The sequence below is a fragment of the Lottia gigantea genome (genome assembly GCF_000327385.1).
Source record: "Lottia gigantea unplaced genomic scaffold LOTGIsca_34, whole genome shotgun sequence".
Classification (NCBI taxonomy): domain Eukaryota; kingdom Metazoa; phylum Mollusca; class Gastropoda; family Lottiidae; genus Lottia; species Lottia gigantea.
The window spans coordinates 1,502,834-1,526,704 of NW_008709146.1; the positions used below are offsets into that span (position 1 = coordinate 1,502,834).

The 23,871-nt window shown below is 30.4% G+C and overlaps 2 protein-coding genes across 2 annotated transcripts; one reads left to right on the forward strand and one right to left on the reverse strand.

The window, feature by feature from the left end:
• Positions 1-7,979: 7,979 nt before the first annotated feature.
• LOTGIDRAFT_216647 (hypothetical protein) lies at positions 7,980-16,035 on the reverse strand (the record flags this gene model as incomplete). The annotated part of the gene is made up of 4 exons (XM_009058458.1): positions 15,965-16,035; positions 11,386-11,770; positions 10,216-10,484; positions 7,980-8,723 (listed from the first exon to the last, which is right to left on the reverse strand). Exons 2-4 carry the CDS (start codon positions 11,681-11,683, stop codon positions 7,980-7,982), a joined length of 1,311 nt encoding a protein of 436 aa, XP_009056706.1. The 5' UTR covers positions 11,684-11,770; positions 15,965-16,035.
• Positions 16,036-17,729: 1,694 nt separating this feature from the next.
• Positions 17,730-20,091, forward strand: LOTGIDRAFT_162474 (hypothetical protein; the record flags this gene model as incomplete). The annotated part of the gene is made up of 3 exons (XM_009058459.1): positions 17,730-17,795; positions 17,997-19,872; positions 20,012-20,091. 3 exons carry the CDS (start codon positions 17,730-17,732, stop codon positions 20,089-20,091), a joined length of 2,022 nt encoding a protein of 673 aa, XP_009056707.1.
• Between the last annotated feature and the right edge of the window lie 3,780 nt (positions 20,092-23,871).

Below are 23,871 nucleotides of genomic sequence, written 5' to 3' on the forward strand. Positions count from 1 at the left end.
CAGAACAGCGATAATTGTAATACTTTTGTATTTTGCTTGCCGAACTTGTTATCTGACAAGACCGAAATTATCATATAGACTACCCTGCCCAAGAGACACGAGAAACGACACACAGTAATTGTTGCTTTATTTATTACACCAGTCTTGTCGTTTTGTTCAAATTCTGAATAGTAGTTTTATGTTACTTCCGGTGCATATTCATTAGGTTTTTAGGATATAGGGTGTGTTTACATGACCGTGAAGTCCATGGTCTGCAGTAGTTTGACTTTCGTATTTCATCGAAGAAGTTGATCAAATCTTTTTTAACTTGTGTGGGTCATGAATACCTTCTAGAGGAAAAAGGTCTTGCATTGACAGAACATTTTGTAACAAGTGTAGGAGAGATGGACTCAAATTGACCAAGTGGTGGGATAATGTCGTCTGCTCATGTAATTGAATAAAGTATCCAATCATTCCCGAGACTCTTTTATACCTGCTAACTACGGAATTGTTCATTCATATGTTGAAGGCATTACGATATGAAATAATGTGATTCAGGTCTAGAATCCAGGTGTACATGGTCCATATAACAAATTGTTGATTGATTCTTGATTTCCACTTACGATATAGACTCGAATATAAATATAAAAATCATTAAACTCTAGGTGGCCTGTGTTCTATAGTCAGCTAAAAACCGAGTTTCTGGAATTGATATTTATTGGGAATAGATTATATTTAATATATAATATGAACCCTGAGAGAGATTCGCACCATTTAACGATACATAGAAAAACATCCGAAATCTTCCGATTTAGATACGAGTCGTTGAATTGCTTCAGTGTGTTGAATGAAATTTGTTATTTACTCCAACTACCATCTGGTTATTTGTTCTTAGTTGAGATGTTATCATTTAATTTATTAGTTTTTACCAGAAATATGAAGTTGAATGTTCAAACGGGATTCAGGCTGATGACAGACAGTGTAGAACAACTTGTATATAATCATTACAATTCTCTTTTATATTGTCTATATATATTTCTCTATTATACTCACTGTTAGGTACATTAGAACATTAAATAATTACTGTATACCATTAATTATAATGCTAGTGTTTGATGCACAGAGTAAAACAATAATAATAACCATTATACTTCAACAATAACTGTTGAATTTCTTTAGTTGCAATCTAACTTGGCATTTCAATTGCATGAGGATCAACCATTATTGGTCATAGGAAAGGTATGCAAAAGGTATTGCTTCCAAAAGCAGTAAAGAATTTCTGCTGGGAAACCTCTTTCTTGAATGTCTGTAGCAGGATAATCCGTTCTCCAAATTTTTCTTATTTGACTGAATGACTTGCCCTTTTTTTAGAATTAAATTATCGAAAGATAACATTTATAACTATACGATGACATTAACCATGCATTGTTTTAAAGATAGTTAAAAGAGTTACACATCAAACGTAAAATTGGCTTGGATTAATGAAATGTTTAATATATTCGTGGAATGTGATTTTCTAACGGTCCTCACATCTCTTGATGGAAATAAAATAAAGCAGAATCCAGGAGACATCAATAGATTGAAGATTATAGAAGACGGGTTGAGAAATCTGGCCTAATCATTATCAATAATCTTTATGTACTTTTCTAATGACTCTAATCATCGTCCTTTTACTGTCTAGATCTCCTCAAATACTTGTCTTTAGATTTCCCTTACTACAAGATGTTGTCTTATTTAACTTGTACATGTAAAGCTTTTATGTTGAAAAGTAAACAATAAGATGATTGGTGTTAAAGATGTTCACAGAATAAATAACAAATGCAATGAAATAAGTGAGGCTCGAGAGCAATGAAATACGTTTGTCTTGATACAAAACATAGATTGTTGTCTGTCTGTGATCAGTTTAATTAAGATAAATAAAATCAAGATTTCTATATGAGTTATAATTTTTAAGAATTAAATGGTCGGGCATTAACCTTGAATATGTAGGATTTCAAGTATACTTGAATTTCATGTTTAAAAAATGTAATTTAAACTTTGTAAGCTTGTCAAGTTTTTAAACCCCTATCACAGAATGGTATTAGGTGCATAAAGCCTTTATGAATTAAGAAAGAATAATACTAGTATCAGAAATACGTCTTCAGACTGAAATACTTCCAAACTATGTTAACTAATTCTAAGTATTTAAGTTTTTATGTAACATATTCAGACATTGAGATATTTTGAAGAGTAATTTTAAACTGATTTCTCAGCACAAGATGAGTTTTAGAGAATAAAAAGTAGAAAAGTAATGTTGAATATTGACAAGGGCAGGTTGATAACATCTGTCATAATAGCTAGTGTATTGTTTAAATATCAGGCAATGTATTATAAGAGAATTAATGATAACATTTAACCAATCTCGCAGAATTCTGAAATCAATCAAGACGTAATCACTATAGGTCTATTTTTCAAATGCAAGATTTGTAAAATGTCATTTCATTGGTCATAACCTACTTATTTTCTAATTCTTAATAGTGAGATATTGATGTATCCCGGGTTATAGAATAACGCGTATCAGCAAGTAATGTTGTTTATATCCGTATTTGTTATCATCAGTTTCGTCATCAAAATTTCATGTTATAGAGCCATCAGCACATAGTTTCCTCTTAAGATTTTCATGTTATAGAGCCATCAACACTAGTTTCGTCCCATGATTTCATGTTATGGAGCCATCAGCACATAGTTTCATCATAAGATTTTCATGTTATAGAGCCATCAGCACATAGTTTCATCATAAGATTTTCATGTTATAGAGCCATCAGCACAATGATATATTTTCGTCATATGATTTCATGATATAGGGTCATTAGCACATATAGTTCCATTAGATTTTCATGTTATAGAGCCATCAGCACCCAAGGTTTGTCATAGGATTTTCATGTTATAGAGCCATCAGAACATAATCCCGTCCCTTAAAATTTCATTTTATAGGGCCATTTGCACATAGGTTTGTTGTAAGATTAAACAGCGAATATAGGCCAAATATTTGCACCACTTTACCTACGTTCACACCAACCCAAGTTGTTGTAAACAATTAATTGGTTTGAATCTACCCATAAAGTAGCTAACAAGAAATGCCATTATTAAGTTAAAAAAAAAAAGAATAAAATATTCTAAACTTCCGAGTTGTTGTATGCCTTTTGAAGACTGTGCCCTTTTTGGTCCACACCTACATATTGGCATCTTTTTATATCTCTATATCCAGCTTTATAATACAATGAATATAGAGAGATGAGCTCACCAACTTATTCTTATATAGCCTGAATGTGCTTCTATAGCTCTGATATCTATCGTTATATGAAGATATTCAGAAAATAAACATTTGATAAAACAATTAGATTCTCGATTGAATGACAAGCCTACAATACCATCTGTGAAAATCATAGTAAAAAATTTCTTTGTATTTTTATATTATGAATATCAGAATAATATTTTGATTCAAATTACTGATAAAGAGGAAGAAAACAAATAAAAGTTTCATAAAAACTCGTAAGTTTACGGTACAAGCATCTCACATATGTGTTAGAAGACAAGAATAATAATTATTAAGCAAAATAGAGATGTTATCTATACGTGTATATAAAACATAACACAAAAGATATTCGCCTTGCTTTATGCCTTCTTTATGATACATTTAAAGAGAACCTTCCCCTTTTATTAAAGATGGCCATATTTCGATCAATGACAAAATGAACTTTGTCATTGTATCACACCATTCATAAATTCGGGAATACAGCATCATTTTTTCTGTTTTGACACTATTTACCATATCGATCTTGATCGTTACCATCAAGGCTCTTTTGAATGCTAACAGATGCTTATAGATGTGTATGTTGAAAGTCTGAAACTTCTGACCCAGATTTAGATATAAAATTGACACAATGTTCATGATATTGGCAGCCAATTCCCTCTCAAAGATTGGAAGCATGAGAAATAATTCCTTTAAATAACATTATGTTTGATGTCAAGAATTTGAGAAAAAGTCGAAAAACGAAATTTGACATGACAACACCTGATAGAAATTATCATTAAAGATAGTTTGTAAATAACGATAAGCTTACCAATATATATCAAATACTTGTTTTCTACAATTGCTGTAATTTAATATGTTAGATTGATAGAAAGAGAGTAAGAAAACAGATTTAGAATCTGGGGATATACTTTGTCTTCTTATAATAGCTGTCATAAATCATTTCTTTGTATTAAAAGGTCTACATATACCATCACCATCATATTTATATATCGTTTATTATTTACAAATTTATATAGTTTCTAGAATTAATGATTCGATTAGTTGAGTATGGTGCTACAGTGCTGTCAAGGTGGTTAACTCTAGATGAAATCTTTATTGCATACTAAACAATATATTCATAGAGCAGCAGATCACGATCCAGAAAACATCTTGAACATTTTGCTCTTTTCTCACTGAAAATCCATAATTATAACATATGACTGTTTTAAAATAACATTACAATGGAGATTTGTAGCTTTCTGATCTTTGTCATAACATAATCCTCGACAGTTGCAGTATACATGTATCGTTTCATAACTTTAACGATTGACGTTTTTAATGAATATCATTAAATACATTCAGTTAAGAAAATATGTAGCTCTGATTCCAAGATTTGAAAAATGAAATGAGGATTTAAGAACGCTATAAAAACGGGGATGGATTTCTAGAAAGCTTCAAAATATATCGCCTAGATCTTATTACATTTATGTCTGGGCAACATTTTTCTTTGTGATGCCCGACACAAAGCCTTTTAGTGGTAAATACAAAATCAAAAAATCTCAAATTTATCGGAAAGGTCTAAGACTGGTTTATGTGGATTTTTAAGATTCACCCAATTCTTACGAATAATCTGGCATAATTATTGTTATCATTATAAATTCTCTGGTCTAGAAGTCTCAAAACGTTTTCTCACATATTATATAACAAATTTGATTTGACTTTTACTTAATTTCAGAAGTTCAATTTTCAGGTTCGCCCAGATTATCTGGATATAGGTTTGAGAAGAAAAACAACACAGCAAATTTGATACATCAATGAAAATACCAGTTCGACATTGGAATGTTACATTAAAAGGTTTAGAAATAATTAACATCAAGATCTACTTAAAAATAGTAACTGAAATAAAAGCCTAATAAATATAGTTATGATGGATAAAAGGAAACTATGATATTCTTCTTAAACCAGTTTCGTTCAAATTTTTGAAGAATTGTTCAATATATGGCAGCAAAATAATTTTCATGCAATTCAAAATTTCATTTATATCAGACTGATCCATATAATTTTCAATGTTTATTGACATCCTGATAAACATTTGGGCCTGCTTCACATTCTACAGCACACAAGAAATATTATATCCAAGTAGGCACATATTCTGCTTGGTCCAATGAGAGCTTTGTTTTGTCAGGATGCTTTCTAAATTCGCTATATATGGACAAAAACTTCTATAGAAATGCATGTACACCTTTCAAGTGATATCAAGTGATTATTTTGGGTTATATAGAAAGATGATCACAGCAATCATATGCTTTCAATCTATTAGGCCTGCAGTCAAAGGAGTTTGAACTTCACTGCATTATTACTGTGAATTCGGTATCCCCTTTGGCCAATCTGATATAATATCCGCTGATAATGTATCATTTTCATCTCATATGGTAGTTTCTTTATCTACATATTGTGGTGATCCCTATTGTGTAGGCTATATAACAAATTATCCATTGTTGGTAGTGAGAAATAGCTGGGCTCCGATTTGTGGTATTCTAACTTTAATTTTTTTCTTGTCGTAAGAATAACTACACCAAAATGTTCAAAAAAACAATTTTATTGTAGGTTAATAAAATTTGTCAAGCCAGGAGGCACTGTAGTGAGCAAACATAAAATAGGCTGTTGAGTTTGGTCTTGATCTTATATAAAATGGGAGATAACTCTATTAAATTTCTAAATTTACTTCAAAACTGAAGAGTTCAGCTATTTCACATCAAAATATTAAGTAAATAATTAAAAAGAAAAGTGATATCAAAATGTGTTGTATAAGTAGTAAAACAAATAATCCCATTTCTTAAATTGTATGTTTGGTTTGAAATAAAAAATATCACAATGATATTGGCCCTTATATACGGATAATGGAACTCTCTTGAACAAAAAGTAAATTTTCTAAACTACACCTTCTCAAAAACATGGTATTGATCTAAACCCAGTGGACTTCTGGTAGAAATATGACCAGCATATTTCTGAACCCAAACAATATCTTTAACATTTGATTATTAAGATTGACACAATATATAAACAACAAATTATTTTGAAAACAGAGTGTAAAAATACAATATATTTTTACAGCAGTATTTATTTTATATGTAAGTAAATCAACAGACCATAAGATCAGAATACTTCTATTCTTGGTCTGCAATAACCCACAATGAATTTAGTTCAAAATAGTTCTTTTCTGGCTGAAATGTAGGCTAGGCCTATGTATTTTTATGTTCAATATATTTAAATTTGAAATCACAAATCTTTAAGCTAAGCATGGTGCAAGGGTAGAGAAACTATTTAAAACATTTCAAAAATATGTGCATATAGAAAAAGCCCTCTGTGATGCTGAAATACAACCTTTCAGCATTTTATCATATGACAAAGAAATTTTCCAAGTAATACTATATAAAATCATGAAATCTCTTCCTTAGAGAAATTATATTTGGTCTGAACTAATTCTCAAAATGGAGTTGTCTAACTTTGATCACATCTAAAAATATTGAATGTCATTGTAATTCTATTGCTTACAGCAAATGACCTATTTACAAATAAAGAGAAGAGTTAAACAATAGCTTACAGCAATGTCACTTGTTCTTATAGACTAATTACAAGGGTCAAGTAAACACTAAATCATACCGTCAGATAGTTTCTGTGCTGTGACAACATTTTATATTTAATGATACATTTCCAGATGGATTTATTTCAAAAAAAGAAACAGGACATTAAAAACATGTTGCTAAGACCTCAAAGAAAATTTGGGATAAAATTAAAGATATTATCAAAATCAGTTCAATATTATAGCTTCATGTTACAATTTACTGCAGTATGCTTCTTTAGCCACGAAATGAATTCAGATGAAAAATTTTGCTGCCACTGCATATTTTACTTCATTTTAAATATTAAACTACTTACATTATGATTTAGAACACAAAAAAAAATATTTGTATGGAAAACTCACCTGGAATGTTTCCTTTACGAATTATTTATGTTTTATGATTATTTCCATCAATGTCATTTCTAAGCTAACTGAGTTTCAATATTTGAAAAAGATAAATTATTTGACATCCATACTACCATTACTGGTATTTGATTGCTGGATGAATACTGTACATAACAATGAAATATACATATATATATATATATATAATAAATAAATAACAATAAAATCTCAACAACAATGTCTTAACACAAAATATATTTCTTAACAATCTCATAATTTAGGTTTATGGCATCCAATAGCAAGGCAATGAATAAATCTATAAAGGAATTTATCAAAAATAGCACTGACTTACTGGTTCCAAAGTTTTCAAAATATTCAAAATAAAATATAGAAATGTTTAAAGGTTTAAAGAAGTTCTCCAAATTGCTTCATCTTTAATATGCTTTAGAAGTTGATCCTATTGGTATGTCATTAAATAAAACACACCTGAAATTTTACTAATGATCAGATCATATGAAGTTTTCAAAATATTAAAAAAAAAACAAAAAAAAAACTAACAAATTGTTTAAAAAGGTGTCAAGAAATTGGTCACTTCCATTTTTTCTAGATTGCTTCATCTTTAATTTACTTAAAAAATGATTTTTACTGATATGTCATTTGATAAAAGACTCTTAGAATTTTACCCTTGATTGGACCATACCAGAAGCAGAACCAGCTTGAATGTATAATATGACGGAATGCAGGTATTTGAATAATCAATTATAAAATTGTACAAAGTTTGGAATGTTGGGCTAATTTTTTTGAATTCTTCTTGTTATCATAAATATGTAGATCTCTCGGTTGTTCCATCATTCCTTCAACAACCCCAGAATGTTTCTTCTGAATCCGATGTAAGACAATTCTATAACTACCTGTGATACTACTTCTTGATTCCTGACTATTGCTGTTTAACAGGTGTTGTTCAGTTATACCTAAATCTTTTAATACCTGTCTTGCCTCACTCTCTTCCTTACTCAGTTCTTTTGATTGGTTTTGAGGTGTTGGATTTAGATTATATGGTTCAAAAGCTTGCGGAAAGTTTTGATCACGTAACCACTCACTTCGTTTGATTTCTGTTATTGTGAAACGATCATGTGGAATGTGCTTCAACATGCTTCGTATTAAAAATTGGCAACTATCAGAGATATAGGACGGAATTGTATAGCTACCATCTAAAATGCACTTTTTCAGTTTTGCCACAGTTTCAGCACGGAACGGCATAATTCCTGTCACCATGAAATAAAGCATAATACCCAAGGCCCAGATATCAACATAACTACCAAAATAACTCTCATCTTTAAATAGTTCAGGTGCAGCATAGGGTGGTGAACCACAAAATGTGCTGAGAGTTTGATCAGGTCTACTGATTGTACTGAATCCAAAATCACCAACTTTGACTAATACTGGCGAGGCATAAAACAGATTTTCTGCTTTTAAATCTCGGTGAATGATATTTTGTTCATGCTGAAAATAAAAAGAAAATCAAAACTGTTTAGTGGTTGATACAAATAATTTCAAACTCAGACTAACAGTAATAATCCAATCCCAATAAAAAATATGATTTTTTCAACAATGTTAACAGGCAATACCATACATACAGTAAATAAATTGTTATCAAAATCTTATAAGTATCTTACTAAGCATTTAAATTTTACTTTCCGAGCTCAGTTTAAGCTTTCTGAATCTGAAAACTTGATGTCTGCCACAGCGACAAGGTGGTCTTTTTGATTCCTACATGCAGTTATTACAGATTGTAAAACTGCTGGATTGCTTCAAACATGTGCTTTGTGAGAGAATTTTTTGATGACTGCAAGAATGTTATTAACAGAATAAGAATTTAGAATTTTGTCATTACTGCTGCCATTTTGGAAGGTTTTTGGAAATACAGTTGATGTGTGATTTTTTATTTTTAAATATTTAGACCACTCTTTCCTTTTAAGATTGAGACTGCTGAGGGGGACTTTAATAGTTCATAAAGGTTAATATGTCCACTGGACTAGTTGATATACTTGATATTACTTAGCCATTAACCAGTCCTTTGGGCTATAATATTAGCCTTATTTCTATTCTATGACAATGTTCATTTATCATGACTATAATTTAGGTATATAATGTATTTGATGGGTGGTATATGTAGTTATTTCAAGCCCTAGTGATTTTATATTTGTAAGGTTGTAATTTGATATGAAGTAGGTATTCATAATAGATATCATAATGTTCAATGAACCAATTATACCCAATATTAATTATATCAGAAGTCTGCACTGCTCAGAAACAGTCTATTAGCTAACTGCAAAATTTAAGTACTTAAATACAATTTTAATGGGGTGAACTACAAGCTTAATGCAACGTTGCAACTATGAAATGCATTTTATTGAGTGTTATAGGTTAGAAGAAAGTTGTAATTGTTTTAAAATATGTTTTTTGAATTTCTTAAATAAAAAAAAATAAAAAATCTAAATAAAATTGGCTTTTTCAAGAATTAATACTATAATGTCTCATGACTAGAATTTCTATAATGTAAAGTAAATAATTCAGAATCCCCTTCTAGAGAATGATCTGCCAACTAGGTTTATTCCCTGGAGCAGATACCATTACATTATATGATAAAATATACCTAATGATTCCAATTAATCCAGTATACTTGTTTATCATAAATCATGGTAAAAAAAACACATTACTCTCTTCTCTCCTTGACATTTTTCTCTAGTCTATTCACCAAGTACTAATCATTATACAGGTAGACTTTAATAATGGAAATGCTTTTAAGCTTAATATTGGTAAAGAAAATCTTTAAAAGCTGAATTTGACAGAGTAGATTAAAGAATTATTATTATGATTTATAAAAAACTGTTTATGTTTAGGAAAATTGGAATAAAATAAAGCTTACACAGAGGTACAAGGTGAAGACAATATGTCCTAAAGGGGGAATATCTGTTAATAAATTTATACAAACCATATGTTCTACTGCAGCGATGACTTGAGAAAACAGTAATTTGGATTCAGCTTCACTTAATTTGCCTTCATTTGAAATTTTTGTGAAAACCTCACCACCACATGCATACTCCATGACCATGTGTAACTTGGCTAGAGTTTCTACTACTTCATAAAGTCTTATAATATTGGGATGGTGAAGTTTATCCATATTAGCTATTTCACGAGATAAGAGTCTCTGTGTTTTCTGATCTAATTTGGTTTTATCCAATATCTTTATTGCAACTTTTTCTGAAAAATACAACAGGAATTGTGTTAGATTTTAATCAAACAAAATTCATTGTGTTTGCTCTTCACAGAATCCTTACTGATATAAATAATACCGGTATTTTCAATATGGCATCATTTCAATTCTGTCCTCAAGTGTTTTGTGTATAATCAATATATTTTCAATAGTTTCATCTTAGATAATTGTACAATATCTAGACATAAGTATTCCTATGGTATAATTATTCTACATTGAATATAGAAATAGATTTATCAGAAATCCTTGCCTACTGACAAGAAAAATTATCTAAAAATGTATTATATACAATCAACAAAATTAGAATATACAGAAATTGCTTTTTCATAGGATATATAATAATATTGCTTTACAGTAGTAATGGTTGTCATGGAAATCTTTATCATGCTTGAAAAAAAAGTTATGATACCATATAAGCTTATGCCACAAAGATCTCTATGATGGCCATATTTACTAGTCATGAGGTTGCATGCTATAAAATAATAAAAGAGCTTGAAGCATGTCAAAAGAATAAAATAGATGATGGGCTGTGATTATTTAATAATATTATTATATTTATACTTTTTTATTGTGGTTTCTATTTTTACTTCAATCTATTTGATACTTTCAAGTTTCATTAAAAAAAATAGTATTTATTATTAGAAAGCATGATAATCAATTAAAACAGGAAGTTAAAAAGAGAAGAGAAAAAAAAAAGAAAAAAAAGAAAAAAAAGAAACCTCAGGCACATCTGTTTCATAGTTATAACCAGTAAATAATTGATTCACAGTTTCCTTTTGCTTCAAACCAGTTTGATTAGAAATGCATAACATTTTTCAGGTTACCATACTTGCAATTTCTTCTTGAAATTTTGTCTTAACACAATGAAAATATTTCAGAGTTACTTACCCCTTGTTAAAGCATGAATACCCATCTTGACTTGAGAAAAATTTCCACTCCCCAATTCTCCTCTTATTCGATAGAATCCAATTCGTTTTCCTAACGTTATTTCTTTGGTACATTTAGGATCATTATTGAGGTCATGAGTTAACCTTTCTAGGGGAGTTAACTTGACTTCTGCATCGCTGCATGTGCTTCCTGCTGTGCTGCCATTTGTGACAGTTGCTGATGAATCAACACTGACTTTATTGTTTATCTTATTTTCATCTTCCTCAATTTTCTTTTCATTTTCAGGCGTATCTTTCATCTTATAATCTGTAATCTGTGTTAAAAGGTTGTAGTGAAGAAATTAGGTTTGGTTCCTTTTCAAAGACATCGTTGATAATTTTACATTCTGAAAAATAAAAGCATCAAAATGTTTAGTACATAAGCTTATAAATGATTTTCTAGATATTCGATTTATAATTACTTTCTTCACACATTCGCTCCCAAATAAAATTTTGATGAATTAAAGCAAAATAGTGACATCATAAAACGCTTAGTTTTAGTGGAATTGCAGGAACCACGAAAGTCTGACAGAAAACTAGCAAGTTGGCAATGAATACTATAAAGCAAGTTTACAACAACAAGACATTGAAGATTCAGTAAATTAAAACTAATCAAAATTGGTAAATCTAGTATATTATATGTGTAAACAGGATGTTTCTATGAATTCCCAGAGGTGGCAATTATTACTATTAGAAAAAGTTGTAACAATACTCACTAAAACAAGGATAAACTTATTATGACAAAACAATAGGAGGCATCAACACAATTATAGGAGTTTTTACACAAGCTAAATATAACATATCTATCTATTTATCTCATCTAGTTGCCAAGGGCTTTTATTTTAACTGCCCCAATAATTTCATCTGGTTGATGGCTTTAATGTGTAAAACATTAAAGTAGCTTATTATTCAATTTCAAAGGACATTTTTATTTTGATAAGAAAAGAAGCAGTAATTTTTAGATTAAACCTTCATATAAGAAAAAAACCAAACAAACAAAACCCCCAAGTATAGCATATTATATATATGTAGTATGATGTAGGACAGTAACATCTCAGTCAATGAATAGACACATATATTTACTATCAATTTCATATTACGTCATCTTATCAACTATAGAGTTTGACATATTTCATAACATTAACCTGCATTAACTGAGTCATGAGCATTTACTGTGAAAGTTGTGGCATTGAGATTATATATTTATAGCTGACCAATCAGAGAAGAGGCCTATAGAATTTGTTAGAGTCAAAATAAAATACATGAGGCAATTTTCAGATATATTCAGATACTCATAAACAAGCTTGAAAAGAGTGAGGGGAAACTAACCCAAACATGTAATAATTTGTTCTTTATAATAAGCATTAAGGTATATATAGTTTGCCCATCACTTCTTCCCATTATATGCCTGAGGACGACGGGGGAAACACGTCGAAACGTTGCATAAAACTTTAAGCAGTGATTGTTGTTCCATAAAGCTGTGTCTATATATATTTGAGAATTGTTCCCTGTTCTAGCTTTTCCTTCAAATTTTGTACAAAAATAAACATCATTGGCTTTGATTTGACTGCTTTAAATTTTCTAAGGCCTATATTGATTTGGATTGGAATAAGACTCTTTAGTTTACCATGGTCTGGAAGTTATGACTTTGGATACAATACTATATTCTTACAAATCTTTCAATTATGAAGGAAAGAAAGATAAACCTTCCCTATTGAGATTTCTATATGTCTTTTGTCCATTTGGTTAAAATTTGATCAGATAAGAAAACAAAACCATACCAGCACAGGATCATATCATTTCTCTTTAATATAATTTATCAATGTTTCAACTTTTGACAATCTTTTCTAAATAAAACCATTTTAACCCAGACTTAGTTGACAAGTTTCATTTAAATGGCAAGATTGAATGAACTTTGATAATCAACAGAGTAAAAATCAATTACGTCTCAAAGATAACAAGGTCTAATTATTCTAGATCAATAGAAGTTCCTAGATATAGTAACAAATAAACAACATTTGAGTTTAAATTGGTTTTAAATAAACCATTCACTTTAGTGTTCAAACATTTCTGCAAATTTATTTTCATCCTTACTCTTTGTAAAAACAATTTTCAAACTTTTTTTTTATTGCAATATGTTGCTTAAAACACATCATAAAATTGTAATTCTAACGACCATATGGGTAAATTCATACTTTCTACATATTCATATTATCTGCTTCCCAGACAACATTCTGTGTAATAGTAAAACTATTTAAAGTGCTATAAGGGGGTTTAATAACATAAACCATAATTAAGACACTGACCCAAAATTCTGAATCTTAAAATTACTCTTTTTCATCTAGGTATATAAAGTTTTTGATTTAATCACTAGACCTACCTTTATCTTGCACAAGGACAACATTCACATTTCAAATTCCTAAATAAATTCAATTAATATCCAGAACTTCCTTGTAGACGACATATTAACTAATGTTACCTTTCATGTGATATCTAGACACAGACATAAACAATAGATTGAGAACATTTGTTTATTTCCCTCATTGGGTTACAGTTTGACATCCTACAAATTATGTCTCTTTAATAACTTGAATATAAACTACACTTTGAGATATTTTGAATAGATTTTCACTTCTTTGAAAACATTTCAAAATCAAGCTACACGTGTGTAGATTAAGGAAACTAAACAAGCACATCACATTACCATAATATCAGCACCTATTTCTTTTGCTCAAAAAACAGATGAGGTTAAATCAATATTTTATTAAATGAACATCTCTTTCTATCGCTCAAATAAAACCTCTAAATAACCTTACAAAAATTTGACAAAAATTATAAATTTTAATGAAGAAGTTACCTTTTAAGTCACAATTTACAATATATAAATTACTTACTTACTAGTTACCCAGGTAATTCAGTCCTATATTGATGTATCCTCACAAAGACAAAACAATATAAAGGCTGAACAAGTCAATATAATCAATAATTATGTAATTTTGTAAACTGTTAATTTTCTGATATAAAAACTGATAAAATAGTGGATAAACTGCTATTTAACTATCATTTATAGCTATGAACTTAATTTATTTGTAACCAGTTACCAGCTAGCATAGCATAATATTAATATTGAAGAAAAACAATAATAAACATTGCTTTATTTGATTCACTTTTAGCATGATTCAATACAAAACGTATACATTGGAAACAATTTATTCCTAGCCAATGAAAATATTAACTAAAATCTTGAAATTGGAAAGGAGCAATAAGTGTGTAAAGATTGAATTTTCTATTTTCAATTGTCGGGATCAGATTTCAAATTAATTAGAGTTTTAGAGTTAAAAGTGGATATTGCCAAGTGATTTCATAAAAGAGTTATGAATTTGTTCAAATTAGTAGCTGATACACTCCTCCATCTGTCATTACCTATTAACTTTCTGTTTTTTTATATAGAAGTATTTTTTACCTTTAAAACACTACTGTAATAATAATCGTGAAAATCAATTACATCATAATCACTTATTATTATTTATGTTGTTTTTTTTATTTCAGATTTAGACACCGTCAGTTTGTAAACCAAGTCTAAGTGACTGACTTTGATCCGTCTAGCCATTCAGGGCCATTTGAATTTACAGCGAATACAGGACAGCTAAATTTGACAAACAGTCAAATTTTTCCAATTTTCATAAACAAAATAAATTTGTATCTGCAAACATCAGGCAGTCATATTCTACAATGAAAATCAATATCATCTATTGATAGACAATGAGCAAGGCAGAACTTATTTATTGAGATATTATTCCTTACGCCTGGACGATTGACAAGATTTCCAACTGTGATTTATTCGATGTTATGTTTGTGGGCATTCAAGGTCATTCCACACAGTTTTTGTCGTAGGAGAGGTAAACAGAATATTTTAGAAAAAATTTGTTTCTGCCACAGTAATTGAGTAACAGTAAAAGTAAATAATATCCTCAAAATGTTATCCATATCCTCCCCTCATAGTCATAGGCTACTCAATAACTCAAAGTGTAAAAATGCAAATAGACAAGGTATGATGTCTGGTGCGAAATTATAGATAGTGCGGTGTACGGTGCAGAATGATCGATACAAACAAAAATAGAAGAAGTGAACAAACGAGGTACGGGTCCAGGCGCTGGTCTATTCGCACCTTAATGCAGATCTGATGTTATTCACAAAAACAATAAAAGTGACAGACAGACAGCTTCTGAACTGTACAATTGCAAAGAATTGGATCACCAGACTTTTTCAACTGAGTTGTGAAATGTAAAAGTGAGTAGTCTGTTACTGTATCCAAATTAGCCTAATGTGGAGACAGTAACAGTACTGTTGTAGTACAATGTTGCCTAATGATTAGGCAACATTGTACTACAACAGTCAACAGTACAGACTGAGCATTGAGGATAGTTGAAATTTTAAAGATGGTGCCATCTCAAAGTACCAACGATATTTGCAACATTTGATATATAACAAAATTATACCCTGCTGTAATCTTTGATATCTATGTCTTAGTAAATACATACCAAGTTTGTTCCAACTGAACTATTATGACCGAATTCCGACGAAAACAATTTTAACCTCTTCTCAATTTTGTCATGAACAAACACTGTGACAGACAGATAAACACGACATGCCTTACGTCACTAGGGGCAACCATTGTCATTCGAAACTTTTCGTTTATCTCGAAACACTGGAACACACGGATGTGATAACACGGGGAGCAATTAAGGAAACATAAATTTGTTAGTATTTGATTTAAAGCACCAGAATCATCACTATTTACAAGGAATTAATAATTAATAACTTCTGAATAGTAAATCTTTCAGGCGACTTTCCATCGATGTTGCATTCGAAACCGTAGGAAAGCACCCGTCAATACAACTGTAGGCTACTATTACTCCAACCAACAATAAGTATTAATTAATAGCACAGCTTAGACAGCGGTAGAGAAAGGTTCTTAGTTGTTTACCTGTATATAATGATACAGGTGATTTGTATATTAGTCTATGATGCAGACTTTCTCCTTCATTTGATAAGTTTTTGGTTATGGGGGTTGTTTCCCTTGAAGGCATATCTGCGATAAGCTTACGTCAATTGTCAACGTTTACTTTAGGCGCGAAAAAAACTTACAACTATGCGGGGTCAGTTATTGCAAGCTGGCCTATATAGCCTTTATATTTACAGAATGGAGTACGGTGTCGTTTTTCGTCTTATCAGCTTTTGGTTCAGGGTAGTATCCGACCCTTGTATTATATTTCATGATAATTGGAATCAATAATAAATTCCTTGAAATTAAAGCATTAGGGGTTCTGTATGGCCTACACGTCAAAAGGTAGGCCTACTATCCATCTTTACTTACTCAGGTTTTACTCAACTAATCCTATGCAAATTAGTGGGTCCATCATGAGGATTTTCCTCTCTCAGTTGTCAGATCCAATACAAGGAAGATTAATTGGTTAAGTAATGTGGTCTCAATGTGAATCATAGAGTTATAATATGCTGTGAATACAAGTGTCGAATGCACCATTATTTCGCGCGCAAACATAGCCGTATATAATAACGCGCGAACCAAGTGGAAAATCGATGACTCCGTGAAGATGTTTAAAGGGAGGTAACTCATTTACTTCAATTAGTATTCAGAAATTATCCAAGCGATGAGGACACAAGTTACAAGAAATGTACGATGTGGATGTACAAGAGTAAAATGGAAATGATGATCATAAGAGACATGGAAATGAGTTTACATACTGGTAATGATTTTACTTCATATAATTTTTTTTTATCGATGTAAAGTCGATAATGGATTACCGTAGCCAACAGACATCTCATTCAGCAACCATGTAGGCCTACTAGCGTAGTATATTATACTAAGCTAAGACTTGCCTGCTATACAGAGTATCAAGCAGATTATGAACAATTTTAGACTTTGGGTTCCAAAAATGTAAATATGAGCTGTATGTAGTAATCAGTATAGGCCTAGTTGTTGTTTCATCAAGGGAGAAACTGGATATTAATTATGGTAAAATGATTTATTACTTAAACTAGTATTGCAGTTGTAAGCTAAAATGTGTCTGTATATAACCTTCAAAAGTTTTCAAAATCCTCCCACATTGTTTATATGACATATCTATAGAGCAGAAAGACGATCACTTCTCTAGAACAGTTGCCTTTTCAGCTCTAGTAGGCCCTGCAACCTCAAGGGCAACAACACTTCACAAGACAATTTTTTTTTATTTTTCAGTTCAGCTTTGAAATTATTGTAATATCCTGAATATATAAAACATCAGTATGTCTAAGACACAGCAAGCCAAAGAAGCCAATGCACCTCTCATGAGGGAAAGAGAAAATGAGGAGGTAAATATATTAAAGATTGCCTAATGTTATTTAAATTTTTGACACAAGTGTTTTGTTATTTCTGGTTTAATTTCTATAAGTTTGGAGTATTTGAAAATTGTGTTTAGTTATTTTTGTTTACTTCTTTTTGGATCTTATTGGATCTATTGCTTATTAAAAGTTAAATTCCAGTTACAGATTTCCAAATAATTAATTTTTCAGGCTATACATGTACAGGAAAATAAGCGCCGTAAAAGGCGTATTATGAAAGTTGCTGTTTACATGATGTTTGGTTTAATAGTGGTTGGGGTTTTTGCGGTCTGGTTGTTTCATAAGGATAGCAATGAATCCATTTCTATGGGACCAAATTTCAAATTCACGGTGAAAGCTAGGACATTAGAAATTCACAATGAAGAGGGGGATGTTGTTTTATATGCAGATCTGGGAATGAGATTAAAAGCTACACCTTATGAACAATGTTGGAATGATAGGATAAACAAATATGAAGTCAATTGCATAGATTGGAGAAAAATGGCCAAGATTAATTTCATAAGAAATGAAGGCCAGACCAACTCTTGTTATTCTTTTGTTTGGACAGCATTTTCTGAAACATTTGAAGCTGAGGATTGTTTCTACATTCAAAGAGATAATTGGTATGGACATCTTTCAGATTCTTATAAAACTTGGCCTATCAAAGATGTTCAAATGCATAATGTGTCATATTACCCCAAATATCCAGATAAGCTAGAGAAAAACATTGTGCCCTTCTGGTTATCATCTGCAGGTGTTAGTATTGTGATCAATAATAATATTCCTTTCTCTGTTAGTTGGAATGTGACAGCGCAAAGACAGTTGTGTATTTCAGCAACTAAGAGCTTCAAATCTATAACAGACCAACCAGTGTTGCGTTATACAATATGTCAGGGGGAAGATATGCAGCAGACTTATTACAGAACCAAAGAGTTTCTGGAAAAATATTTAGAAAAAATACCTGTGATTCCAGAGATTAATAGTGTTACACCTTACCCTGTTAATTATGTGTCAAATAGCGGAGACATTGACAAGTTATTAAGTGACTCGAGAATTCTCAGTAATGCAAAATGTACATATTTTGAGTTGTTCAATGATTGGGAAAAAGAGTATGGAGATCTAGTTATCAAGCCTGAGCTTTTAAGCAAACTTAGATCTCTTCAGATTACTCTGAGAAATCATGATTGCAAATTTATGGTACCAGTCAGTGCCTTTTTTGCATTCAGTTCCAAGAACTTTGATGTTGGTATTTCTGAAAAGTATTTTGTACGTGATGAAATGAATTTGGTTAGTAAATTATTAAATTGGGATGGACATGAAGGTGCTGTCTTAGATATAACTAATCCTAATGCAACACAGTGGTACAATAATCATTTACAGTTATTACTGAGTGAAATTGATATTGGAGCATTCAAATTACTCCATGTGGACATACCAACTTTGATAACATTTCAAGATAAAAATGCTTCTGTTCTGGATTACCCCAAGTTCTTTGGTAAGATGTTATCCGATTTAAATGTAACTTTAGTTTCTGAAAATGTTGCTGGATTTATGTTAAATGAAATACATGTTGCAGTACAACCTATCATGAATGTATCAGAAGAACACCATTGCTTTAATGGTCTGATATCGAATACGTTTTTATTAGGTTTAGAGGGCTATTCACTAATAATAGCTAACGGAGAAATACTAACGAAATTTGATGTGTCTGATGAATTGCTGACTAGATGGTTACAGCTTGTAATATTCTATCCTGGAATCAGACTTCCTGTGTTTCTTCCCAACCTGGAAAATGATGTGATGAAGAAAAGATTTTACAACTTATCCAAATTAAGAAATGAGTTTGTGATCCCATATTTAAGGGAATTACAAGAGAATCAAAGTAATGATCCTTTAATAAGACCATTATGGTGGATTGATCCACAGGATTCGATAGCTCAGACTATTGATGATGAATTTTTAGTAGGTGATAAGATATTGGTAACCCCAATATTATGTGAAGGTGATGTAAAACGTCAGGTATATTTACCAGAAGGACTTTGGAAAGGTCCTACTGGTATGGTAGAAGGTAAGACGTGGATTGAAGTTTATTTTAATGATCTTGATCAAGTTCCTTACTATATTTTACAATCTGAATAGATAAAATGCAATTTTTAGAAAATATTGTGAGCAAAATTTCACAAAAGTGTATTGATTTGATTTTAAAGGAAATCTTCAAATGAGTAACACAGTGTCTAAATTTAAGCTCTGTGGCAGCTACCTCATCAGAATCAGAAGTGATCTCTAATATTTATATTGATTTACTGGAAACTATCAATTTCCATAAAAGGCAAAGCTAAACTTGATCCCATATTTTTTAGCTAGATACTTAGTTTGCCGAAAATAGATTTTGAATATAAAATATATTGTAAGTTTGGCAGCATGCTCATCTTTTTCTAAAAATATGGGATTAGGTTTGGCATTAGGTTATTAAAGAGTCAGATCAAAGCAATAAGCAAATATTAGTTATTTGAACATTGTTTTATGATACCTTTCTTTTTTCTAATACTTCTTTGAGCTATATACAGAGTAAAATGATGATATAGATAAGTGTTTAAAACACGCTGAATATAAACTTCAACTTAAGCCACTACTTGTTAGTATTCTTGGTAATAAAGTCTATATTGGATATTCCCTTTAATTTCTATTTAAAAGTGCTATAAAGTTGTTTAGAGAAAGATAAGATTATGCTATTACAGGAGTTATTACATTAGTTCTATTTGTATTTTGTCTTTTGAGGATTGAAACTTATTTAAAGAATTATCAGAATAGAATCCGTTTCATCTATTAGTTTAAGATGTAAGAACTCTTAGAAATGATTTTATGATTAGAAATATTTAATTTCGATATCAAAATAGATTTTTATACTGAGTAAATTTAGTATTTAATTCTATTTAATTTGGCAGCAACATTGTATGCATAACTTTAGTTTAACTTCGGTAAGAAATTAGATATTTATATTGAAATTTAGCTCATTTTATTTCTTTGCATCCCTGCTTATGTTAAGATTAAATAGATTTATAGAACTGTTTCAATCATAAAGTAGTGTTATATTTTCAGAATACAAATATTTTGTAATTTGTAAAAAAAAAATAACAAAACAGAATATCAGTATATACCTGTAGTCACAAATGCCTTTGTATACTTATGTTAGAAGTTTCAGCATTAGATCTTGAGGTTATCTCAATGATACTGATAAATAGATTGAGAAACCTAATTTTACCTTCTAGTGAAGGTAGCCCACAACAAATAAAGCTGAACAGGAACATTTTAAGCTATGCATTTAAATGAAAAATAAAGATTATGGTAGATAATTTCTCACAGGTATTTTGACCTAGTATGTGTGAATAATTGTAAAAAGTTAACATTTTGTGTTTCTTTTTAGCCTAGTTTACAAATATCAATAAGTTATACAGCTTCTACAATGTTGACTAACAAATTTTTGGGTAATTTTGGCTCTGAAATATTGCTTACCTTATGCTGTGGAGGTTTTTGAAAATTTTCTAATGGTAATATGTATCATATGATTGAATATATTTCAAGTATTATCGTTCTGTAACTTTTGAGTTGGCACTGGACAATCAGATACTTGGATTCTTATTGAGTCAAAGCATTCTCAGGGGCTCTAGCAGGAGGCGGCCTATAACTGTTTCAAACAGTGATTCTCGAGGATTGGCCTAAATTAATGTAATCTTCAAGGCAAGGAAATTCTCAGATGCCTAAGGTAACCAAGTGCAGATCCTCAATCCCTTCCACTTACTACCAAAGCAAGTTCTCTTGACAGTTTGTAAAATATCCAAATTATGATTGCTGTAAATTAATTCAATGAGCTAATCATGTTAAAAGCTAAATCAGTAGTTAGTGCATTTTTTAATGGTAATGCAATTCATCATCATGTCTAGAATAGCTCTTTTGTACAAGTAGTTAATTTGTATTGATTATATGATCAAAATGTATTTACTAGCATGTAAATTGCCTGTTATTAGTGAAATCCATTTAACAGCATAATTATTTTAATTGTCATCAGTATTATAAGTAGTTTAAAATAGATCACATTCCATCTGCCATTTTATGAGCTGAAACTAGTAACATTGGTCATTTTGACATGCAGATAAAACTGGTTTGTTTTGATGATTAGGAGAAAAAGTGTTTCATAAGATCAGCCTGCTTGGAAAAGACTAACTTTAGCAATGGACATTATTTGTACTGCTAGTTGTCCATGGATGATTTAGAATGTAATCAAAACATCTAAGGAAATCTCAGCTGGAAATTTTACCTTGAGAAAGATGTATCTTATATACAGCTGGTTGTCTCCAATGACAAATTAACTTTCCATTTCATTTGGCATTGTTTTTAGTCATTTTGCACAGTTAAATCCTATCAGCTAATTAGTTTTCTTTGATCTTTCCTCAAGAGAGTGGGGTTTTTTTTATTTAGTTTTATGTTGTTATTATGGACTGAATATTATGTCCTTGTTCAATGATAATTATAATCTCTTCAATTTACATAATGCAGATAATGTTTTTGGATAATTAGTTGTAGTTGTTTTTTTGTTATAGTTTTTTAATGAAATGAATAATGAGATAATGAGATTCTTTGTTATTGAGTTTTGTTGTGATTTTATTAGTTCTTAAGATCTGGATGAGTCACTTATTGATCTGTATTCAATGTAAATAGAAGAAACCCATGGTAACTGAATATGGATAGAAGAAACTTGCTTTGATTGAGACTGTATATAAATTACATTAATGCTCATTTTTGATTTAATGAATACTTCCTAGAGCAATTAGAAAATAAAATTAGAAGAAAAAAAGACTAAAGAATTTAAATTCACTACTCTTGTGTTGAAGGTAATGGAATACATTAAAAAAGATAATGTTTTATGCATTTGTACTTGACGTGTAGAAAGTCTATTCAGGTCCCCAGTTAAAGAGACAACTCCAGTGTAAATACTTAGCATATGACCACAGTTATCTAGATCTTACCTAGTTCAGTTACCTTGGTATACTAGATCAAGTTTTATATGATATTCAATTTTATTATACACTTATTAGTGTGAAGTAGTGATATTACATTTTATATATATATTCTATATTTCACTTGGCCATTAATATATTATCAGACTGGTTAATACCACTTAAATCTAGTTATATAATATAAATATTTTATATCTTATAACAAGTGTCAGAATGATAGTGTATGTATGATATACTGTTGTAGAATCTAAAAGAATATCTCAGTGGTATTTAGCTTCATCAATTCACTCTTGATAATCAATTTGGCAAGAATCTTATAATATACCTCTACTCTTTTATACAGCTATATATTACATCTTAATTTGAGTTTATTTGCCAAGATTTTAAGATTGTTATTGATTAACTGGGTAAAAACCAGTATTTAATCAGATGATTTTCTTTCATCGATTGCTCTCAGTACCAATACTCCTTATCAATATAGATTTTATTCTGTCTTCTTTTATACCTAGTATTTACATACACTGTTATGTTCAGGAATGATATTTGTTCAATCTGAAATTCTCTGATCTCTGCTCTACCTTAAAAACAGATGAAGGAAATTGATTATTGAGACAAAAATGTCCTAAACCCATAAAACGGTACATGGCATCATGCAAATGTTTCTATCCAGTAAGATTTGCAGTTTTCTTATTCAAATTGCAATATCAGTCAGAGCCATCAGAGAATTTCACTGTAGGTTTGTTCATGATTTTGTTCAACATTTGTGCTATTTCCCTTTTTTTTACAAATTTTGTTTTTTCACTAATAAAAGGTTTGTTAATTTTGATTTTTTGGAAAAGGAAGGAAACTCTGAAGATAAGAAGAAATACAATTACCAGCATTCTCAAGAGGAAGAATTTTATCATGTAATCTGTTGTAATGGTCAGTCTGCCAATAAATTCAGGACATGGACCCATTGTTTCCCGACTACCTAGGGTAAACACCGTACTAGTCAATATATCATAGTTTACCTATAAATCATTAATCAAATCGAGCCTTTCCTAAATTCAGGA